Source organism: Prenolepis imparis, unplaced genomic scaffold (genome assembly GCF_030444845.1).
Source record: "Prenolepis imparis isolate NDT839.2.m4 unplaced genomic scaffold, iyPreImpa1.0 SCAF_8, whole genome shotgun sequence".
NCBI classification, from domain to species: Eukaryota; Metazoa; Arthropoda; class Insecta; order Hymenoptera; family Formicidae; genus Prenolepis; species Prenolepis imparis.
In genome coordinates, this window is record NW_028141166.1 from 14903079 (window position 1) to 14922726 (window position 19648).

Consider the following 19648-nt stretch of genomic DNA (forward strand, 5'->3'; position numbering starts at 1 on the left):
TACATCGTGTGGATCTTCTCTTCGGCTCGCTTCTTCTTCTTTCGTTTAAATCTTTTGTTCATCGTTGGGTGCGAGAGATTCACAATTCCTCGAATTCGAAAAACTGGTTCCGCGACTCTTCGCGATTCCACGAATAAAGCATAGATTGATGAAGTGACAAACCTTTGTTGCCGCTTCATCATTTGTTACGGATCAAATTGATGAAGATTAATTGGCGAGGATTGATTGTTTTCATGCATACGAACCGTAATGTGCTATAGAAGTAGTTATGATTGATAACTCGAATTGATATCTCGATTATCCATTTGATAGCAATCCAAAGTTTTAATTTAATTAAAAAGAAATATATATACATATATACACTATATCGCACGCGTATTCTCTCACATAAAAACAATCATATATTAATATAGTATTTTGTAATTGTAAAAAAAAATTATACTTCTTATTTCTCATTTTACAAGAATAAAGACTTGTAATAATGCAATTAAAAAGCCACAAGAATTTCTTATATACACGTTATGCTTTTATATCGCGATATACTTTAATCAGATTACTTGTCTGTGCGCAATTGAATAACGATTTTCCCATGAGACAGTATACATTATAAATTGCCACGTTTATTTTGCGATCTGCCAAACGGCTTCCTCAAGCGGGCGGACGAGATTGCATTTTAATTAGTTGCAAATACGAACAGTGGCGTATTCATTCGCGTTAATGCAGCTTCGTGTAATCGCAGCGGTTGCGAATTGCTGCGACAAACCAGATTTCTTCATGGTTAACTAGCAGATCGTACCGGCCGGTTTTCACTGTTGACATTATCACTATCGCGCTAACTGCGTCTCTCTTTTCACGAGAGCCTAAGTAGATATACATATGCATCTATTACATTATTGGGACTTATCGGATGTCAAATCGTCTTATCGATGACCGAGCGAATCGCCGCGATCCGAGACTCTCTTTCTCTTATAAGAAAATGTTGCCTACGCTATGTCAAATAGACGATTTTGTGTGCGTATCCTTCTCATGTATCTGCCAATTATACATTCGTGAAATTAATTAATAAAACGATCACATCGCTGTCTTATTGTCAATGTGAAATGGATATCAAGCCCTTATTTCTTTGCTTATTTTCAGTCTCGTTCTCAGCGTAGCACGCCGGTGTAAAAAGATGATGTTAATGATAATTAGTCGCTACAAGAAGAGATTTCTTTGAAATTCAATTTTACGTATTCATTTTACCTACGTGTTTTATACATATATAATACGTGACTGTGATATATTTCATGGTTATTCTATACGAACTCTGATAGAAGAGACTTAAGTCTCGGAATAATTTCTAATTAATTAGAATTAGAGAATATTACAGTAGAATAGCAGTATCAAGAATTTGTTTATCGAAAGTTCATATTTCAGCAAATAAATTTTTTTTGTCTTGATAGATTCTTTTGGAACTTTTTCGTTAATTTTGCGAATATATAAGAATTGATTTCTAGTGTAAAGATTATTTTTAGATTAGATCGAGTCTATATTATGCGCGGGAACAAATTATTAATTCTATAAAGTCTTTTATTTTCCAAACTATATTACTGAAATCTTTCCGTATAGATATTTTCTTATAAATAATTTCACACATTTTAAACGAAAAATAAAAAATATTTTCAGAATTATACTCTTGCACTGCAATGATAGACATATATTCGTAATAATTTGCATTTTAGCGTATTCGTTATTGCGCACGAGCCACGATTTAACTGCAAGGAAAGGGCAAAGTTCGACCTGTCGACTTACGTCAGATTGCCGTGGCCCGATGATCATCGATGACGACGCGAGGTCATTCATCATCCCCGTGACACGATGCACAGAATCACGGCCTGTTACGTACAAGCGAATATATTGCGCGAACGAAGGAAACCGTTACCGCTGCTTGGCACATTCAACCTTCGGATTTACTCGCAAACTTCTCGATACATAGTTTACGGTTAACTGCAATTTACATATGACTTCGTATCTCGCGCGACGAAATTAACGTTCATTTAAATTTCCGACGTCTTAAAATTTCGACTCGGATAAATCTCGGGAATTAATTGCAACGTTGGCTAATGATAAACTTTCACTTACGCATGTGACTCTTTAGATAAAAATATAAATTAAACACTCACCGATACAATGTGCAATGATGGAATTGTAGTTATTCTATAAAATACAAAAATATATCCAAATTTTATATAAAGCAACTTATAAAAAAAATATATAAATAATACTGCTTAAAGTTTAAAATTTTATATATATAAGAAAAAAATTAAATTTTTATTTATCTTTCTCTTTTATATTTTTTACATAAGCTGACACCTTAAACATTTTTTGGAAACTATGTAACTTTTTTGGTTAAATTATAATTTCAAGGAGCGAATAAAATATTAAATTTTACTCACACAATAATTTTCTAAATTAATAATTATATTGGATATTGCTTTATACAATTTGGATATATTTATATTTTACAGATCAACATTGTGTATTACAACTCCGTTGTTGCGTATCACATCGGTGAATGAATTGAATTATTTTTTATCTTACAATTAATCTATAGAGGTGAGAAGTAATGAGGATTCGCTCAAATATTATATTATATCAAATAAATGTAATAAACAACATATTTTTGTAAGAAGTTGATAATGACTCAATAGATGCATTGAGAATTGAATAAAGATCGATAAATTCATCAATATATCAGTATTAATAATAACAAATACTAATGAATAACGATAGTAGAAAATATCTCTATTAATTGATTAATTTAAATACAACGTAACACGATATTTCTAAGACGAAGAAACATTATTTGATGCTAAAAAATTGTTTTTAATTCTCAAGTTAAAAGAATCGTTAATTTAGAAAATTCAAAGAAAAGAAAATAAAAAAATTAATTTGAACTTTAAAACACTCGGAGAGAATATTCTTAATGGTACTGCTTTCACAAAATTATCTCACCTTTACTTCCCTTCGGCAAGACATATATTATTGTGATAGGACGAGTACCGTAAATCACTCGTCGTTCTGCGACTCGCTACGATATAAGAGAAACAATGACTGGTTCTGGCGGAGCCACATATATATATATATATATATTGCATACAGATGCGTGCCAAATGTTGCATAGCTATACATAGCTGGATATAATGTATGCAGTTGTGCTACTTTTAAGCGACATTTAAGTTTATCTTTGCCTTTAGGAAAATGTCTCTCATATATAATAAAAATAACGTTTACAAAGATAGAAGACATTAAATACTCTTCATTATACACACGAAAATACATTATTCCTTCTTTTTAAGAAATAAAAATCAAGATATATATATATATCAGAAAAAAATTATGTACTTCCATTAAATCGAATTATTAATTTAACTTTCAAATTTTTGAAAGTTTATAATAAGATATGACAATATCTTGGGGGGACAAGCAAAAATTTATGCTATTAACATATTATTTATCATCATGCAATAAGAAATTATCACGTAGAATCATATTGTAGACGTTAGTGGGTCACAAAAAGGAAAATATTTTTCTTTGCCAGAAAGCATTCCAAACACATACGTGATTTATGTATTACATAGCAGATAGCTGTAATAAGCCGCAACGTTATTTCGCGCGTAGGTGCTCGGGAGATCAAGATCAGCGTTTCATAACGACGTACCGCAATTTCTCATGTACGCTTGCCGCTATTTCTTGGGCTCGCGACGATATAAGTAAATAATGTATCAAAACGCGCGGGTATAAACCTCACATACGTATATGTACCTGTGCCACAAACGGGTACCGCAAACCGTTGCGAACACCCACGTGTAACAGGGCATCTCGTAATCTACTGGACGGTCGGCGTAGGCAGGGATACTAGTAGCCTGCTGCGTCGCGGTTACAGGTGCAGAATTAGTCAGGTGAAATTTCATAGTTGACGCATTCCGAGGGTAAATCTGATAACGCGTAACGTTTCAGTAAACCGCGCTCTAAAACGTTTCTCTCGCTTAAAACCACGATCGCGCCTCGAAAATGCCTCGAATTACAAAATACGCGAATTATATATACAGAAGGCGCATCGCGCGCCTCGAAACTCGTTTGCAGAAACGCGTTTCGCGAAATCAATTTGCTCGAGCGAGAGAGCAAGCAGAGATAATTGCGAGCCGCGGTATATATGTTGTATTATCAATAATTGCGAAACTTCATTACGAAGGTAATTAAAAGCCCTGCTGGCGGGATAAGGGCAGTGCTTGTGCAGTTTCTGGATTTCAAATTTAGATAACTATATGCCCAATAGCGAAACCCTATTTGCGGACACTTATCAACGTCGAGCACGCATTAGATGCGCGCAGATTTTTACCCTCCTCTTCTATCTTTCCCTCCCGCGCATATCTTTGCGTGGCTTACAAGCTCCGAGTGTATATTTCAAAGGGTGTTACAGCAGTCATCGCGCGATTCCATCGCGCGTTCCGCGCCTCCGATCATTACATCCGTTATAAGCTGTCACATAGCTCATCTAACATACGCGTTGCGTTCTTCGATAAGCGAGAAGAATTTCTTTTTATTTTACAATCAATCGTCTATGTTGGTAGAATTAACTCAAATCGCGCGCTTTCGATCGGCTTCGAGGCATCTAGATGAATAGACAGTGCGTTTACTTCTTCGTATAATCGTGTATATGTATATAGAATATTTTTTTTCTAGCAGATCAACCGGTTTCGATATATCTTTGACTAACTTTAAATCGATCCTTGCATTCGTCATACCTGATATCTTTGTTTGCAAAAAAATAATTGTTTTGTGAATCAATCGATAATAATTAATCGAGGGAGATTCATCCGCGTTCGTTGCGAGGATAAAGGTTTGAATCGAAAGGTTAAGCGAAGATGTTCCTCTCGCGTATCGTTGCGTCAACGGCGAGATAAGACTTTCACTGGAGAATCAAATGGATGCAGGAGCGAGAAAACGAAACACGCGGTAGCTTTTACTCACGAGTAAAGAGCTACTCGATCGCACTCTGAACAATTCGACCGGTTCGTAAAATTCGGTCGGGTGTAATTTAAGAAGAGTCTCCCCCCCTCCAAGAGATGGAGAGAGAAGTCCGGTATTCCGGCGCGTTTAAAAGACTCGCGGAACGAATTAACGTAATTAAGCTTAATGACAACGCGATTAATTAGGGAATGTATTTTCCCTTGAGAGAGGAAGAATTCCACTTTTCTCTTTTTCTTTCTCTCGGGATTCATTTCACTATTCTTAATCGATCCCCCCCGATCTTTACGCATATTTTCTGTGGCGCATACCTTAATCGCGCGACAGTCGAGAGATTGAAACTATCGAAAGCGATGCGCGCAATGGCGCAATTGATATTTATAAAGCCAAATTTTTGCTTCAAGCATTGCTCTTAGGCGTATATTACAACACGTTTGGTATCGATCAAAAGTCAAGTTGAACACTACAAACTCATATAACATCCGAGTTTAAATCTTACTTTATAAATGCAAACCAAACGTTGAATAATATGATTTCCAAAAAGATCTCAATTTATATTTAAAAAAGGATCGACATTGAAAGTCGTATCTGCGAAGGTTGCCGCAATATTTCAGTAACACGATGATCTTATGTTCTCATTTATCAATGTTTCTTTTTTATCAATGGCAATTAATTCGAGGATCGTCGGACATTATAATTTTGTCAACACCAAAATGTTGTATCGGTAATTTAGTTATTAATGACTCACCGGTAGGAGAAGTAAGGACGAGGGCGAGTGTCTCGCGGCCGCCTGTCTAAGATTGAGAAAGTGCAGCAGAGGGTCCTCGGTCGCTCTCAGCTCGTCCAGGGTTCTCCTAGCCTCGCTGTATCTCTCCAAGTATTCCCAGTAAGAGTTCCAAAACGAACCGGGAAATAAGTCACCTGTTGACGGCGTACATCGTCGTAATTAAAATTTGTCCGTGTCCGCGTAAAAAGCACAGAGAATTCCATTATTAAATTATACGAGATTATCTTTCCCCGGTCATAAAATAATTGCGCTTGTCGTATTATATACCGCGGTAGGTTTTATGCTCTCCTCAAGTAATTAATGGCACCGTTCTACACACGCGTGAACACGAACTTCGTATGTAGTAAACGCAAGTATTAGAAAATAAAATAGAATGCTGAATCGTCGCGTGTAATGCGATAAAATGTGACGAAAGGGAAATTAATATGGAACTGGAATTATTAACACGCGCTTCTCTATTTCGCTCCGCTCCTCATCCGCGAGAATACCTTTCCTGTGTTTTTTCTCGCACCGGAAAATGATTTATCTTTTAGATTTAACATTTTTGTACCCCGCGCATTCTGTCTCCCGCGTCGTGAAATACGGACTGAACCGTGTAATTCGCGGATTCAACGCGAATTGCATTGCGAATTTACGGTAGTTCGAGCCCTCTCCTCCTCTGCCTCCCTGTCGCGCTAGGAATTGACATCTCAAAAGAACCGCGTGTAAAAAGCGTGTGATAGTGAATTACGAACGAAAGAAAAGCTGCGCACGGTATCGTGTTCTCGAGATAACGCCGCGAACGCTGATATAACGCGAATAAATTTCCCGCAGTGCATGCACGTACGTACGGTCGTGGTGCCGATTTACGATCGACATCGTCGCAGTCCCGTACGATAAAAGACCGGCGATCTTATTAATGTAAATTCGAAATGGCCAGTGATAGTCATTTCACGGTAATAGCGGCATCGCGAGATGAAAAGTGCATAGCGGCGAGAGCTCCAGATACAGCGTCGGGAACGAGTCCGATTCGCAAATGCATAAAGCATATGGCAAATCTCGATCGATCGGAAGAAACTGCTTAATTAGCGTGTCTTTTTAAGCACGGCGTAATCGAGTCTGGCGATCGCTCCCACCGTTTATCACGTACGTTTTATCAGAAAATGTGAAAAAAAAAAATAATAAAAGAGAAAACGCGCGCGAAAGGACGAGATGTGCGCAAGATTATCGGAGGAGAGAGAAGGCACGGTTGCCTTGATAAGAGTTCCACTTTACCAGTTTCCTAAGATATGCAGAGAACCGAAGACCACTTGCTTCGACCACTCTCTCGTGGGGCATAATAAACTCGTTAAGATCGCTTGGCATCGTAATCGATAATCGCGCGCACACATAGTTATCAAATTCCCATATATATATAATATATATACATACATATATACATAGTGTACTCACTCGGTTTGAAGGAACCGCCGTCCCAATTCTCAAGTGTGCCACGGATCTGAAAGGAAACAAAAGGATGCACGTTAGAATTAGCTTTTAAAATACAATGATCAACAATACGGGGAGAGAAAAGATTAAGCATGAGAATCATGTATTGTATAATGTACGAGAAAAGTGACTTGAATTCAAGGCGATATAATCGTCGTTTTCTTCCGATTTTATTATTATTATTATTATTTTCAATCTGTCATTTCCACTGCTTATCATTTTATCTCACGTTACTGTAAGAGTATTGTACTTTTGCGCGCTTGTATCGACAATTCAATAACTACCATTGTTACTATGATTATTTATAAGAATACGCGAAATGTTAACCTTGCATAATTAATCATATATGCGAAAGATCAATTAATTAAATATATTAATGAGACCTGCTACAAATATAATTTTAATCTCAATTAACATATTTTATTCACGTAATATTTTTGTCGAGAAGATAAAGAATATAAAAAATATTTTAATGTTACACTTAATAAAATGAGTTTTTATCATGCATCCCTTTTTATATTGCATCAAAAATAATTTTTGATTAACTCTCCATCTCACGTTTTATTAACGAGCTCGATAAGCTTCGTAATGATTAGGAACGAAAATAGTTATCCCGCTGATATCGCGCTCTTCAAGCATTCTGACCGATCATCAAGTACATTTGTAGCCCGATGACAAGGTCAAAGAACTTTAAACGAGGCCAGAGCATGTCCTCGAGAGAAGCGCATATTTATCCACTGACTACTATGACGCAGCATTATATCCAATCAGGACATCGTCCAACGAACGAGATTCGATATGAATGAGCTCGGTATAATCCTTAAGTTCTCCTCTATCCACAAAAGCTTCCTCGATAACGTTTACAGTAGGCAGCGAAGCCGGTAATGTAAATTTCACGCGGTCCGCATTCGCACATAAGTCGTTCCTTAACAATAATCATCTTACGATATACAATTGTAGAGACAAAGGGAGACTTGATTCGGGACGATCTTTCGATGCCGCGGATGCGTGACTTGGACGATAATGAAATGGAAATAAACCGGTCCGCGCGCGGAAAGAATGGCGCGATACATCTGGCACGTAGTAATTAATTTCGCCGTAATAAACGTGCCGCGCTTCATGAAATTGTATTACACGGTTTTGGAGCAAGAAGCGCCGCGCGCGCACGCGGAGAATGAATTCGTAGTTTTGTCCAAGGCGTGTATATACATATATGCATGTGGATATACGCAAAAGAGAGTGATGGACGGGATGCAGCGCTCTCAAGGTCCTTTGACGGCAAGGTCTTCCAGGCCACGCAGGCGAATGGAAATTATCGACGAGAGTCAATCAGCTTGCCTCCGAGCTACGAATACATATCTATCGGAGATACCGTGTAATCACAATAAAACTGCAGCCGCTGCTGCTGCGAGCCGCGTACAAGAGAGAGAGCTCAATTCCTAACAACCAATTTGTTCCGGTTTAATTGCTACGTCTTATGTGTGCTATCGCAGAAAAGCAGAGCTCTCCTGGCTTTAACGTAGCGGCCAGGCAACAATTATCGCGATAAATTGTACGCCGATCTCCCGAGTGCACTTCAAAATTTCAAAGGATCGGAGAGCTGCGCCGCATTCTCGGTCGCATACAATGCAGACTGAGAATAAAAGTAGAGAAAATATGAGAAAGACGAGAGAGTGTCTCTCATCGCTGAAAATACCTCAGGTTTATTGATGACTTTCGATTCTCTATCAAATAAACTCGTGTATTTTTATCTTAAAATGCATAAAACGCGGGGGCCTTGCGATAATAAATAATAAATTAATTTATAATAAATAATAAATAATAAATAATAAATTAATTTTACTTTAATTTGAAATTATTGCATAAACTTCAAATATAAAAGGATGTAACGATGCAAAGTTACTTCGTGTACGCGCGTGATAAATTAATCATTAGATTAATTAAAAGATAAATTGAACGTCGGATTAGAAAACATCGAAATTGACTTAGCTACGATAGGTCGACGACCTATTCTTATCCGAACCTGGGATTAGAAGAACGACATGTTGAACGACGACATGTTGAACCCTTCTATCCAACATATAACAAGCGATAAGGCACGTCGGATAAAGTAATTTCTAAAGAGAAAATCTTTCTTTTAAAAAAATTCGATTTTTTTTCAGATGTATAATTTTAAAATTAAAATTCTCGTTAAAATTCTCCAGTAATTTTTTGTCTAGTTTGTAATAATTAATAATTTTATCATCATATACGTACATCGATCATACGCTTGATATGTTTAGATCATTTTTATATATGTAATATATATGTTATGTAATTGTAAATTTTTTTCAATCCTGAATAATGGCTTTATATAGTGGCTACTTATATATTTATGTAAAAAATAATTTAAAAAATCTTATAAATTGTCTACAAATATAAGAGAAAATTGCAATTATATATTTACATTGCCTGAATGATGCATCAATAGAATGAGACTCGATAGAGTACATTAAAATGTTTATTATAGGAAAGCTTTCAGTGAGCGAGAGATGTCGCATTCTATGCAACGAATTCTTATCGTGCCGTCTCGACCGTGAATATCACACGTTACGTATCGATAAGTCACTCGACTCGGAGCCAAGAGATTGAGAGAGAAAAAGAGATGATACCCGGCGTGAAATGAAAAAGCCGACACATGTGTAGAAGCAACGTTACGTGCGTTGCATCGTCACGTCGTTCCCGGTCGTCACGATGCGATGCGTCGGCGTGTCGATGCGTTTCTTATTGTCAGATACGTATCTATGTTAAACGCGCACGCACTATGTGCCTCCATGCATTTATGCATCACATTATACGTACTGACTACGAGGATGGGTACAGGGTGTTCTATTCGTTTTCGAGGCTGTCGAGAGCAGAGGAAGTATCTGTCTCCAACGACCAAATAAATTTTATATATATATTGTACGGGAATCATCTTTCGCTTTCATCGCGGTCACACGAATATACATAGAGAGAATTTTCTCTTATTTAATTTACCCTGAAAATCATGGTAATCGTGGGACAATATGGTATGGAACGAATTTTAAAAATATATTTGAGTAATACCATACTTTTAGTAAATTTTACTATACTTTAAATAAAATTAATCAACATATTTTATATTTTATTATGATAGATATCATTATTTTTTATTGTGATAAATATTAATCAGAGAAATTCTCATAAAATTCTTTCCTTACCATATTGTCCCACGATTACCATGATTTTCAGGATAAATTTTAAAAAAATTTCTTTTTGTGTATAAAACAGAAAAATAATTGATAAAATAATTAAGATTAGACAGGACCGTATTACGTGCAATCGCAACGATTTTAAAAATTAAATTAAATACAAAATATATAAATACATTATAGGAGCATCTAATGATTAGACATCAAGTTAATTGACTGTGAAATATACATATATATTATTATATTAATTAAAAAATTATATGTAATTAATTCGCGATATTTTATATATACAATAAATTGAATAAACTCCTGATGAAAAACTTGTTCACATGTGTGATTTCGCTACGCGATTAATTCGGCCGCGAGATATGCATGGAATATCACAATAATCCGCAACTTGTAACGATGAAATGTCAAACAGATTTGAAAGTCGATTTTTCTCTTCGACCTCTTGAAAAATAAAAACGACAATTTAACGATATGTTTGTGTGTGATGTAAACTGACTTTAAAAAATTTAAGTACCTCACGAAATGTAGATCGTGAAGAAGCATGGCACACCTTGTACGATGAGCAAGCAAAGGCGATACAGTCGCAACGTCTCGCGGGCTCTAACTATCCTCTGATGGACGTTCGATTATCGATAATCTCGGTCAGCATGGATATTACAACGGACTGAACGGACGTCGCGGCCAATTTTTCGCTCGTGCTGCCTCACTCCGGTCGCGCGAATACGCAGATGCATTCCTCGGAGGCGGTTTTAATTATACATCGCACGTGCATACGCGTCCCTTCGGCCCTACTGCCCATCTAGGACGACGACGACGACGACGACGACGACGACGAACGGAGGGCGTGTCCAAAAAAAGCAGGTCGAATATTCCACGCGTTATTAGGTGTCTACTCTATGCGCGTAGGCGTTTATCCCATTATTATTTTATAGTCGCCGAGATGGTCATTCGATTCGTTTTTTTTCTATCCTCTCTCTTCTTTTTTCCCGCGAGATTGACGTACGATAAACGAGATCGGATGACGTACTTGTCTGTACATCGATCTATGTCAACTAAATATTCTTTCGCGTTTTATTTACGTTAATTGCGTTTTTCGCCCCGATGCCACCGGAGTAAATTAATTAAATACCATATAAGTCGTCACAAAACGACAACTCCTTCCCGACCGTTTTTATGACATGATGATGAAGAGTAACGCGTAATTGGGTCAATTCGATCATTTTTAATTGTCGCTGCCTGCCGATAGAATAAGTTGTCGATTCCTCCCACTCCTCTCTCCCTACACGTGTTATTATAATATTAAATGTCCCAATCAAATGTGGTCATTGGCCGAACAATACGACATCGTAATTTCATGGTATCAAGTTTATCAAGACATTTAATACGAATATAAATATAACTAAAAATTATTAAGATAGAGGAAAAGTCAGAATACTTGATAATCTTTCCACAATTGTCATAAAAATGTATATTTGTTAATAATTCTACAATATAACTACTAATTTTATCATTATGATAACTCGATATTATTTATTAGTGTTGCGAAAGACAAACGCACTCGATTTCTCGCACCGCATTTCTCATCGCACGTGGCCCGTCAATTCTCTCGAATTCATGACCCAGACTGCGGCAGACTCACGCGCGACCGGATGTGCGCCTTCTTAAACCGCTCCACTGCCGAATTAAACAACGACTCTGACAATGAGCGACATTCGATGCCGTTCGCCGTACCGGAGAAAGTAGATTCGCGTATCTCGTATATAAAAAAAAAAAAAAAAATAAAAAAAAAAGAAAGAAACTGTATCTTCCTTCCTTTCTCTCTCCGACCGTCAGTCGCGTCGCCCGTCCCTTTCTGCACGACCGATCGGCTGCTTTTACTTGCGCTTTAATAATGTTGTAAGGCCGCCTCGCTCGATCTCCCGATCGAGGAGTCGCCCTTCTCCGCCCGGCGGAGTCTGTCGGGAAGAACGAGCCGCGATGCGGAAAGCAACGGGAGAAAACGCGAACGATGATGCGCGCGTGACGTACGTACCCGGAATGCAACACGACATGGGCGGCGGAAATAATGTAGCATCAGAGTACACGCGGCACTTCTTGAATTCGCTATGCAAGAGGCAAAGCCACTCGTAGAGAATAAATTAGAATCATAAAATGAGTAACAGAGGTGAATTGAGAGAAGCGTATTCTCTCTACATTCTTTCGTGTTATTTTTTTTCAATAACTTTGCAATTATTCTCAACAATTGTCTAATTTTTTTAGTCTTATAAAACAATAGTAATAAATAATCTGATTTAACTTAATTTTAATTTTCTTTTAAACTTTGCGGATTCTTTTCTTCTTTTCCTCGAAAGTTATTTCTCAAAATGACAACTTATATACAGGAATAATAGATAGAATGTTAAAAATTATATTGTCGAGATTGCTCGCGTAAAATCCATTTTTGTATTTTTGTCACCTTTTGGAAACATCATTTCGCCGCCAATGTGAATGCGAATTCTGCAAAGGATTATCGCGAGCGCAATGTTCGAGCACGTACAATGGAAACATGGGCGTGTGCAAACCGATGCCATCCATATTGCCAGAGATTATTAAACGCATTGGGCTACTTTGTAGCGGCCATATGAGTTTTTTATCGAACTCGTATATCGAGAAATCCCTGCGTATGGCAAAACGTCTGGAAATGAAAATGCAAGATCCATAAAACGGATATATTAGAGAAACAGATCTATACGTAAAACTCTCACAATAATTTATGAGAATAATGATACGTCAATATATTATAATATACAGAAACATCGATACGGAGAAATTTCTGAGAAAGCAAAGATTTATAGATTCAAGGAAGATCTTTTTTATCGCCGTATTTCGTTTAATAAAATTTTTAGTCTCGAATTTACGATTCGGATATACGAATTTTTGCATAATGGAGTTCTATTGTATCCCATAGGGCGACCGTAAATCTTTTTGATGCGGATTTATAAAATCTATTCTTTAGACATATAGAAAGAATGCTAGAGTGTCGCGTCCGGAGAAGAGTCAGTGGTGGTCTTGTCGTAGGGCGCTGCAATATGTCATGAGAGTAATCTTTAGTGAGGTTGTCGACTTGGTTCAGATCGAAGGAGGAGAGAGACTTGCACCTCTCTTTTTCTCCTCCGTCTTCTCTCGCACACACGAAATACGTGAGCGTCTGTATACCACGAAACGCACTTTCTCCTGTCTCGGATTAAAGCACGCCGCGCCGGTGAGAACGTTTGATCGCAATTTCCTAGGGCGTTCGTCGAGAGATCGCGAATTTGATTAATGCGCGCAGAATCGACCAGACATATTCTGTCTGCTCGATCAGCATTCAGTCAGCGTTTGAATTTCGCTAATGTAGGGCCTCGAGCGTAAAAAATAGATCAGTAAAGAAAATCAGTCTACATTTAGATTATTATTAGATAAATGATATTCTTAAACCGTGTCATTAATAAAACTGGCATTTAAAAATAAACGCAGAGAAAAAGAGAAAGAGAGAGAGAGAGAGAGAGTAGGGGGAGGGGAGATAGAATAAGAATATATAAATTAATTCTATATAATTAAATATCTTTAAAATAAAATTTTGTTAAAATTTAGAACAGCGACAGAGAGCTTTCTATCCCTATGATCTCACTGACGAGTGCAGGAGAAATCAAGATTACGTGTAAAGTTGCATCATCCCGCGCATGCATATGTTCAGGCGATTAGTCGCGCGCGCGTGGCGAGTAATCTCTCGCCTTATAAATTATTCGACCACGTAGGGCCATTACGTAGTGCCGTGCCTCTCATGAGAATTCTAATTCCTCTCGTGATCTTTGCGCGGTAAGAGAGCTTTAAAGCTACGAAAGTAGCTTTCGTTCGCTTCGAACGGAACGTGCAATGTGTGAAAGAGCAAGTGTCTATATTGGACTAACTGTAACTTACTCGCTGTGGAATATCGCCAACGCGGCTCTTTGTATCTTCATGAAACGCGATTCAGTCCGTACTGTGCAAACTGTGCTTCGCTTTGCGATCCTAGAATGCTAAGATTGCAACGAAATACTCATTATATGATTTGAAGAAAATTTCGCGAATAATCCTCTCTCGAGATATTAGAATCTTGATGAAATATGTATTTTGTTATCAATATAATATTCAAAAATTTCGTTGTATAATTTACTCGTTTATGTAACTGCTAAGAATTATATCTGACAGTCAATTAAATAACTTAACTTTATGTAAGAGAATCCGTGAAAAAATAATTTCCTACTTTTCTTCTCTTCGAACCCGACTAATAGTTTCTAAGAAGAATGAAGAATATAAAATAACTCATTTTTCATCCTCCAAGGTTTTGCGCTATATAAAAAAATTAAAAAGAAATTTTAGCGACTCGGCAGAAATGATAAGAATGGTCCCATTAGCAATCGGACATGGACAAGTCGTCGAATAAGGGACATTTATCATTTTTTCGATATTGTCGCCGAGTATTCTCCGTTAGCTCTCCAACCTCATCCTCGGTGATGAAGGCGCGTTAAAAATAAATGTCGTCGCTAAAAGGCGCGGCTCCAAGGTGCGATTAAGCCCTCTCTACCGGAGCGACAAATTTTTTTTTATATTTCTTGTCCGAGGTTCTTTTTCTTTCTCCGGTTATACTCCCCTAGTCGTTTCCTTATATTCCCGCACTAAAAGCTCACGCAGACCCATATCATGATACACATAATCTAACGATGGAATTTCTTTGTCGGCGCAAAGACCAACAGAATGAACGGAGCTAAAGGGCCGCGTTATTAAATTTTCTACCTTCTTTGACGCGACTGACGTGATGTATACTCCCGCATGGATGATCTTTACAAGCTTGCAACTCACGAGAAACCGAGAAATTAATAGTAAGGAGATCATTGTATATTCATATTAAGCGTTCGTAATTTCCACGGTGCGGTACAACTTGACAGCATCTTTACGATCTGTCTGGCTAACCAACGCGTGCCGTTGCCAATAAATAAAGAGACGACGGTCTGTTAGAACGTGCTTCTTCCAATCTACGTTAATTATTAGCAATTGTATCATTAACCTCGTATTGGCGAGGCACGACAAAAATGACAGCGAGAATGATAAACGAGAATATCATCGGAGAATTTCTTTCTATTACTGTTTAATACGCATTAATTTATGTTTATTAATTTATTATATGCATAAATTTATATTTATTTTTACATGATGTAAATCTATATTTTTGATAAAATATTTTTAATACATACTGTTCATAAAATAGGAAATAATTATGATAAAGATCGGAAAAAAGAAAGAGATATGTGAATATAATTTTTTAAATATTTAAAAATATGAAATAATGTATTTTGCAAAATATACAAAAATTTCGTAAAAGTTGTCGAGTTTAGAGCTAAAGAGATTGTTGTCAAGAGTCTGTCACTCTGAGCAAATAGAAATTGAATTCCACGAAATATCTACTTCACCTTTTCCCTTTTAGCTATGCGAGACCCTTGACGATGAAATCGAAACCATTCCCGGACGATCCGGTATCCCTGTCCACTTTCCCGATGAACGCCAACGATGACGATCATCCACTTTCTTAAAGCATGTCCGATCCTTTTTTCCTCTCGCGTCCTCTCTCGCGCAGCCATATAGTTGCTCCACTTTCCACTTCGCCATATTCTCTTTTTTTTTTATCACAAACGGAAACGCGCAAAAAAAACGGAACCGGTTGCAATAAGTGTCGCCTTAATGCGAATAAAATTGCGCCTGTTTATAACTCACAGTCTACTCAATTTCTCGAAATCGAAAATGAGTATTGCGCGTATTCCGGCGATTATTATAGGTACTTTATAATTTTACGAGATAAACACCACTATCAAATATCACTTCTCATAAATATCAATTTGATTGGAGCACATATGATACTTTTTGCTTTTACAATCTTCCATTATAATTTCATGAATTGAAATATTCGAGTTATGCTGAGAAAATAATGATAGAGACTGAGAGAACAATGAGAGAGAGAAGACAAGTTACTTCCAATGATCTTAAAATTTATATTGACGCAAACGTATGTGTGCCAAATTTCAATGATGGAATAAATGCTTAGATCGATAAAGATTTCACCGATCTTCAACAAATACCGAGGACTACGTGCTCTAATTAAGATCTAAAATACGATAAAGTCCACGAACGAGTCGAAATAAATTCGGTCATTCAACGTGACGGCGTTGACAAGAAATATACCCGTTAATTCATTCGTACTCGAAAAAACAAAAGTGAGTTGATTCCCTACCGTGAAAGAAACGGAGTGCTCTCAAACAAATCGGTGGATCAAGATTCAGGTGAGATTGATCAGCAGATTGGAACGCTCGAGCCTCGCCTTCGTGTACGATTCCCGAAACACGCGAATCTGTCGACCGGGACGACTCTCACCGCAATCTTCTGACAACGGGCCGTAAAAAGAGCGATCCGCACAAAACGCGTCATCGCGCTCGGCGCAAAACCCGCCGGTTTCAGGTGCAGCTTTCACATTCTCGCGCGTCCCGACACCGACGAGAAGGCATTGCCCTACAGGTGCGATGCTCGTCCACCTTCAACCGACCCGACTGACGCGACGATGTAACGCGCGAATTTTTCGTCCGTTCGTCGAATTATTTTCCTGAACTTTTATGTTCGGTTTCACCAGCTTTCCACGACGAGGCATGCGCCATCAGTTAAGTTTTTAACGATTCTTACACGCAATTTGTTTCGTCAAATAATAGTCATTAATCATGCGCATCTTAAATCATTAACCATCTTCTTAAAACATTTAAAGAATTTTTTTTCAACAAATTGATAAAGAGAAAAAGAGAGATTTAATATTATCTCATTCCGAGGAAGAAAATTAACTTGTACAATTTGAAAAAGCTATTTTTATCTGCCAGCATCATACACAGTTTGAAAATTTGTGTTTTCTTGTTAAAAACGGTCCCCGTTAAAATTTTTGTGTTAAATATTTAACACATTCATGTGTTAATTTAACATATTGCGGTTATGTTAATTGGACTCAAATGTTAAATTATTAAAACAACTAAAAAAAAGTGTAAAAATAACACAATGTATATCTATTTTTAATTTTACACAATAAATATGTTCCGTATTATTAGTGACAAGATTTATCTGTTAAAATTTACAGGGAAAAAATGTTAATTTTACTTTATAATATAAGTGGGGGTGATAAAATGTAAAATTAACAAATTTTTTAGTTAATTTTTACATTAAAACTATGTTAATTTTACACAAAATTTATTTTAAGTTTATTTGAAGTTTGCATTTATTTTATGTTAAAATATTAACACAATATTCGTGTCACCATTTAACATATCCGTATTATGTTAAATTAACACAAAAATTTCTGTGGACCGTTTGGGACAGATGATATTTGTTAAATTTAACACAAATTTTTCAACTGTGTAAGAGAGAAATAACTGATTAAAAATAAGCTTATATCATCATTAAGCATCCACGTTGTTATCGAGATCTCGATTTTAAAGTTCAAAGGGTTAATACGAAAATTGTAATAATAGTACTGATGTGGTACTAACTCAGGCTCAATAGATTATCGACTCATGTATGTTCGGATATGCGATGTGAGCAGATAGAACGTGCGAAACGCGGCACAACGCGGAACGCGCACGGCAATCGCCGCAATTAATCTCCACCCAACCACATAATTTCCTGAAATAACGATTCCCAGGCGAATTAATTACCGCCGCCGCGGTAAATAAGGTAATCACCCCGCGTGCGATGACAAAAATACAGGGACGACGCAGCAGGGCGTTGGTCTCTTCCTCGCGGTCGCGTCGCATTCTCGCGCAAATGCAGCAATGCATCGCAGGTGCAATCGCGTACAGAAGCCGCCGCGTGCTTCTCTCCGTTGCATCACCGCGGACGACCGCGACTATCGTCGTCACGTGTTGCAAAAACATAATTTACGACGATGCAACACGAGACGAAAAGTGCCACATTGAATCTTTCTTTCTGCCTTTCTTCAAAATTCTAAACTCGTCAGTCAAAATAATAAGAATGCTGGACACGACGAAAGAAGCCCACTCATTTCGAAGTTTCTTTGACAAAGTGCTAACGAAGAGAAATTTTAAACCACTCTAATTAAGATTCCCTTTGGCAAATCATCTCTTTTAAGCCTCGCAAGTTGTTTCTATTTGTCGAGAAAAATCGTTTTAATTTTTTTTATTGAGATATCTCTTTTAACACTACAGTAATAAATATTATTGAACAAATTTGCATATTTATAGAAAAGTTAATTTTATCGAGATATATATAACTTAATAAAAATTTGCATCAATTTTTTAATAAAATATGTTCAATAAATAGGAAGATTATTTTAGATAAAAGTAATTATTTTCTTTCTGATTATATACAATGAATATGTATATAAACGCCGCAAGAAAAATTTACAAAACAATTTCGAAAAATTCTACATCGAAAGTTTATCTCGATATATAGTATCACGAAAGATCGAGGAAGCAACATGGGAAGAACGTTGTCTCGTCAACAGTTCCACCTTCTCGAAGAATTCTCTTGAAACCGCTGAAGAGATAAATAAAGCAGAGAGCGCGCTCTTCTGTTATTTCCGTAGAGAGGAAAAAAGAATGAAGGAAGAGAGAGAGAAAGAGGAGAAGATGTTAAGAGATGGAGAGACGTCTCCAGGTGCGCGATTGCTTCTAATTGCCCCCTCGATGGTTCCGTGGTGCCTCCAAAGTGAAATTACAGCAGCGTATAGGAGGAGGAGGCGCAATGGACGGAGTCGAATAAAAAGAGCGTGCGACGTGTACACGACCAAGATGTGGAAGATCGGTCGTGATACTCGCCTCCTCCTCGAGAACGACGAGAACGATCCCGAGAGCGTTTTCACTAATTAACCCTGCGGTCCGCCACGCCGCAACGCGCGCTTTTGTATCGCCCCGAGAAACCCGCATCACCTTTATGGCGCTAAAATTCGGTAAACGTTTCTGCGGTAAATCTTCACGCGGAATACAAGGCACGGCTTGTGTACTTCCTTCAGAGAGATAAACCAGTTTCGCCCGTACGGGACTGGCGTTCTTCTCCGAAGTTCAATCGAGTTATGGTATCGCTTTATTACACAAGCATCGCAGTGTCATGGTTATTCGCC

At 37.4% G+C, this 19648-nt stretch overlaps 1 protein-coding gene across 1 annotated transcript in view; it reads right to left on the minus strand.

Moving 5' to 3' along the window:
- LOC145939764 (rho GTPase-activating protein 20) overlaps window positions 1–19648 on the minus strand; it is a 224973-nt gene that overhangs the window by 159669 nt on the left and 45656 nt on the right. Inside the window, exons 4-5 of the mRNA XM_083044346.1 lie at window positions 7229–7274; window positions 5759–5931 (exon numbers count right to left, since the gene is read on the minus strand). Of these exons, the coding sequence (XP_082900472.1) occupies window positions 5759–5931; window positions 7229–7274 (219 nt within the window). The remainder of the gene's footprint in view (window positions 1–5758; window positions 5932–7228; window positions 7275–19648) is intronic.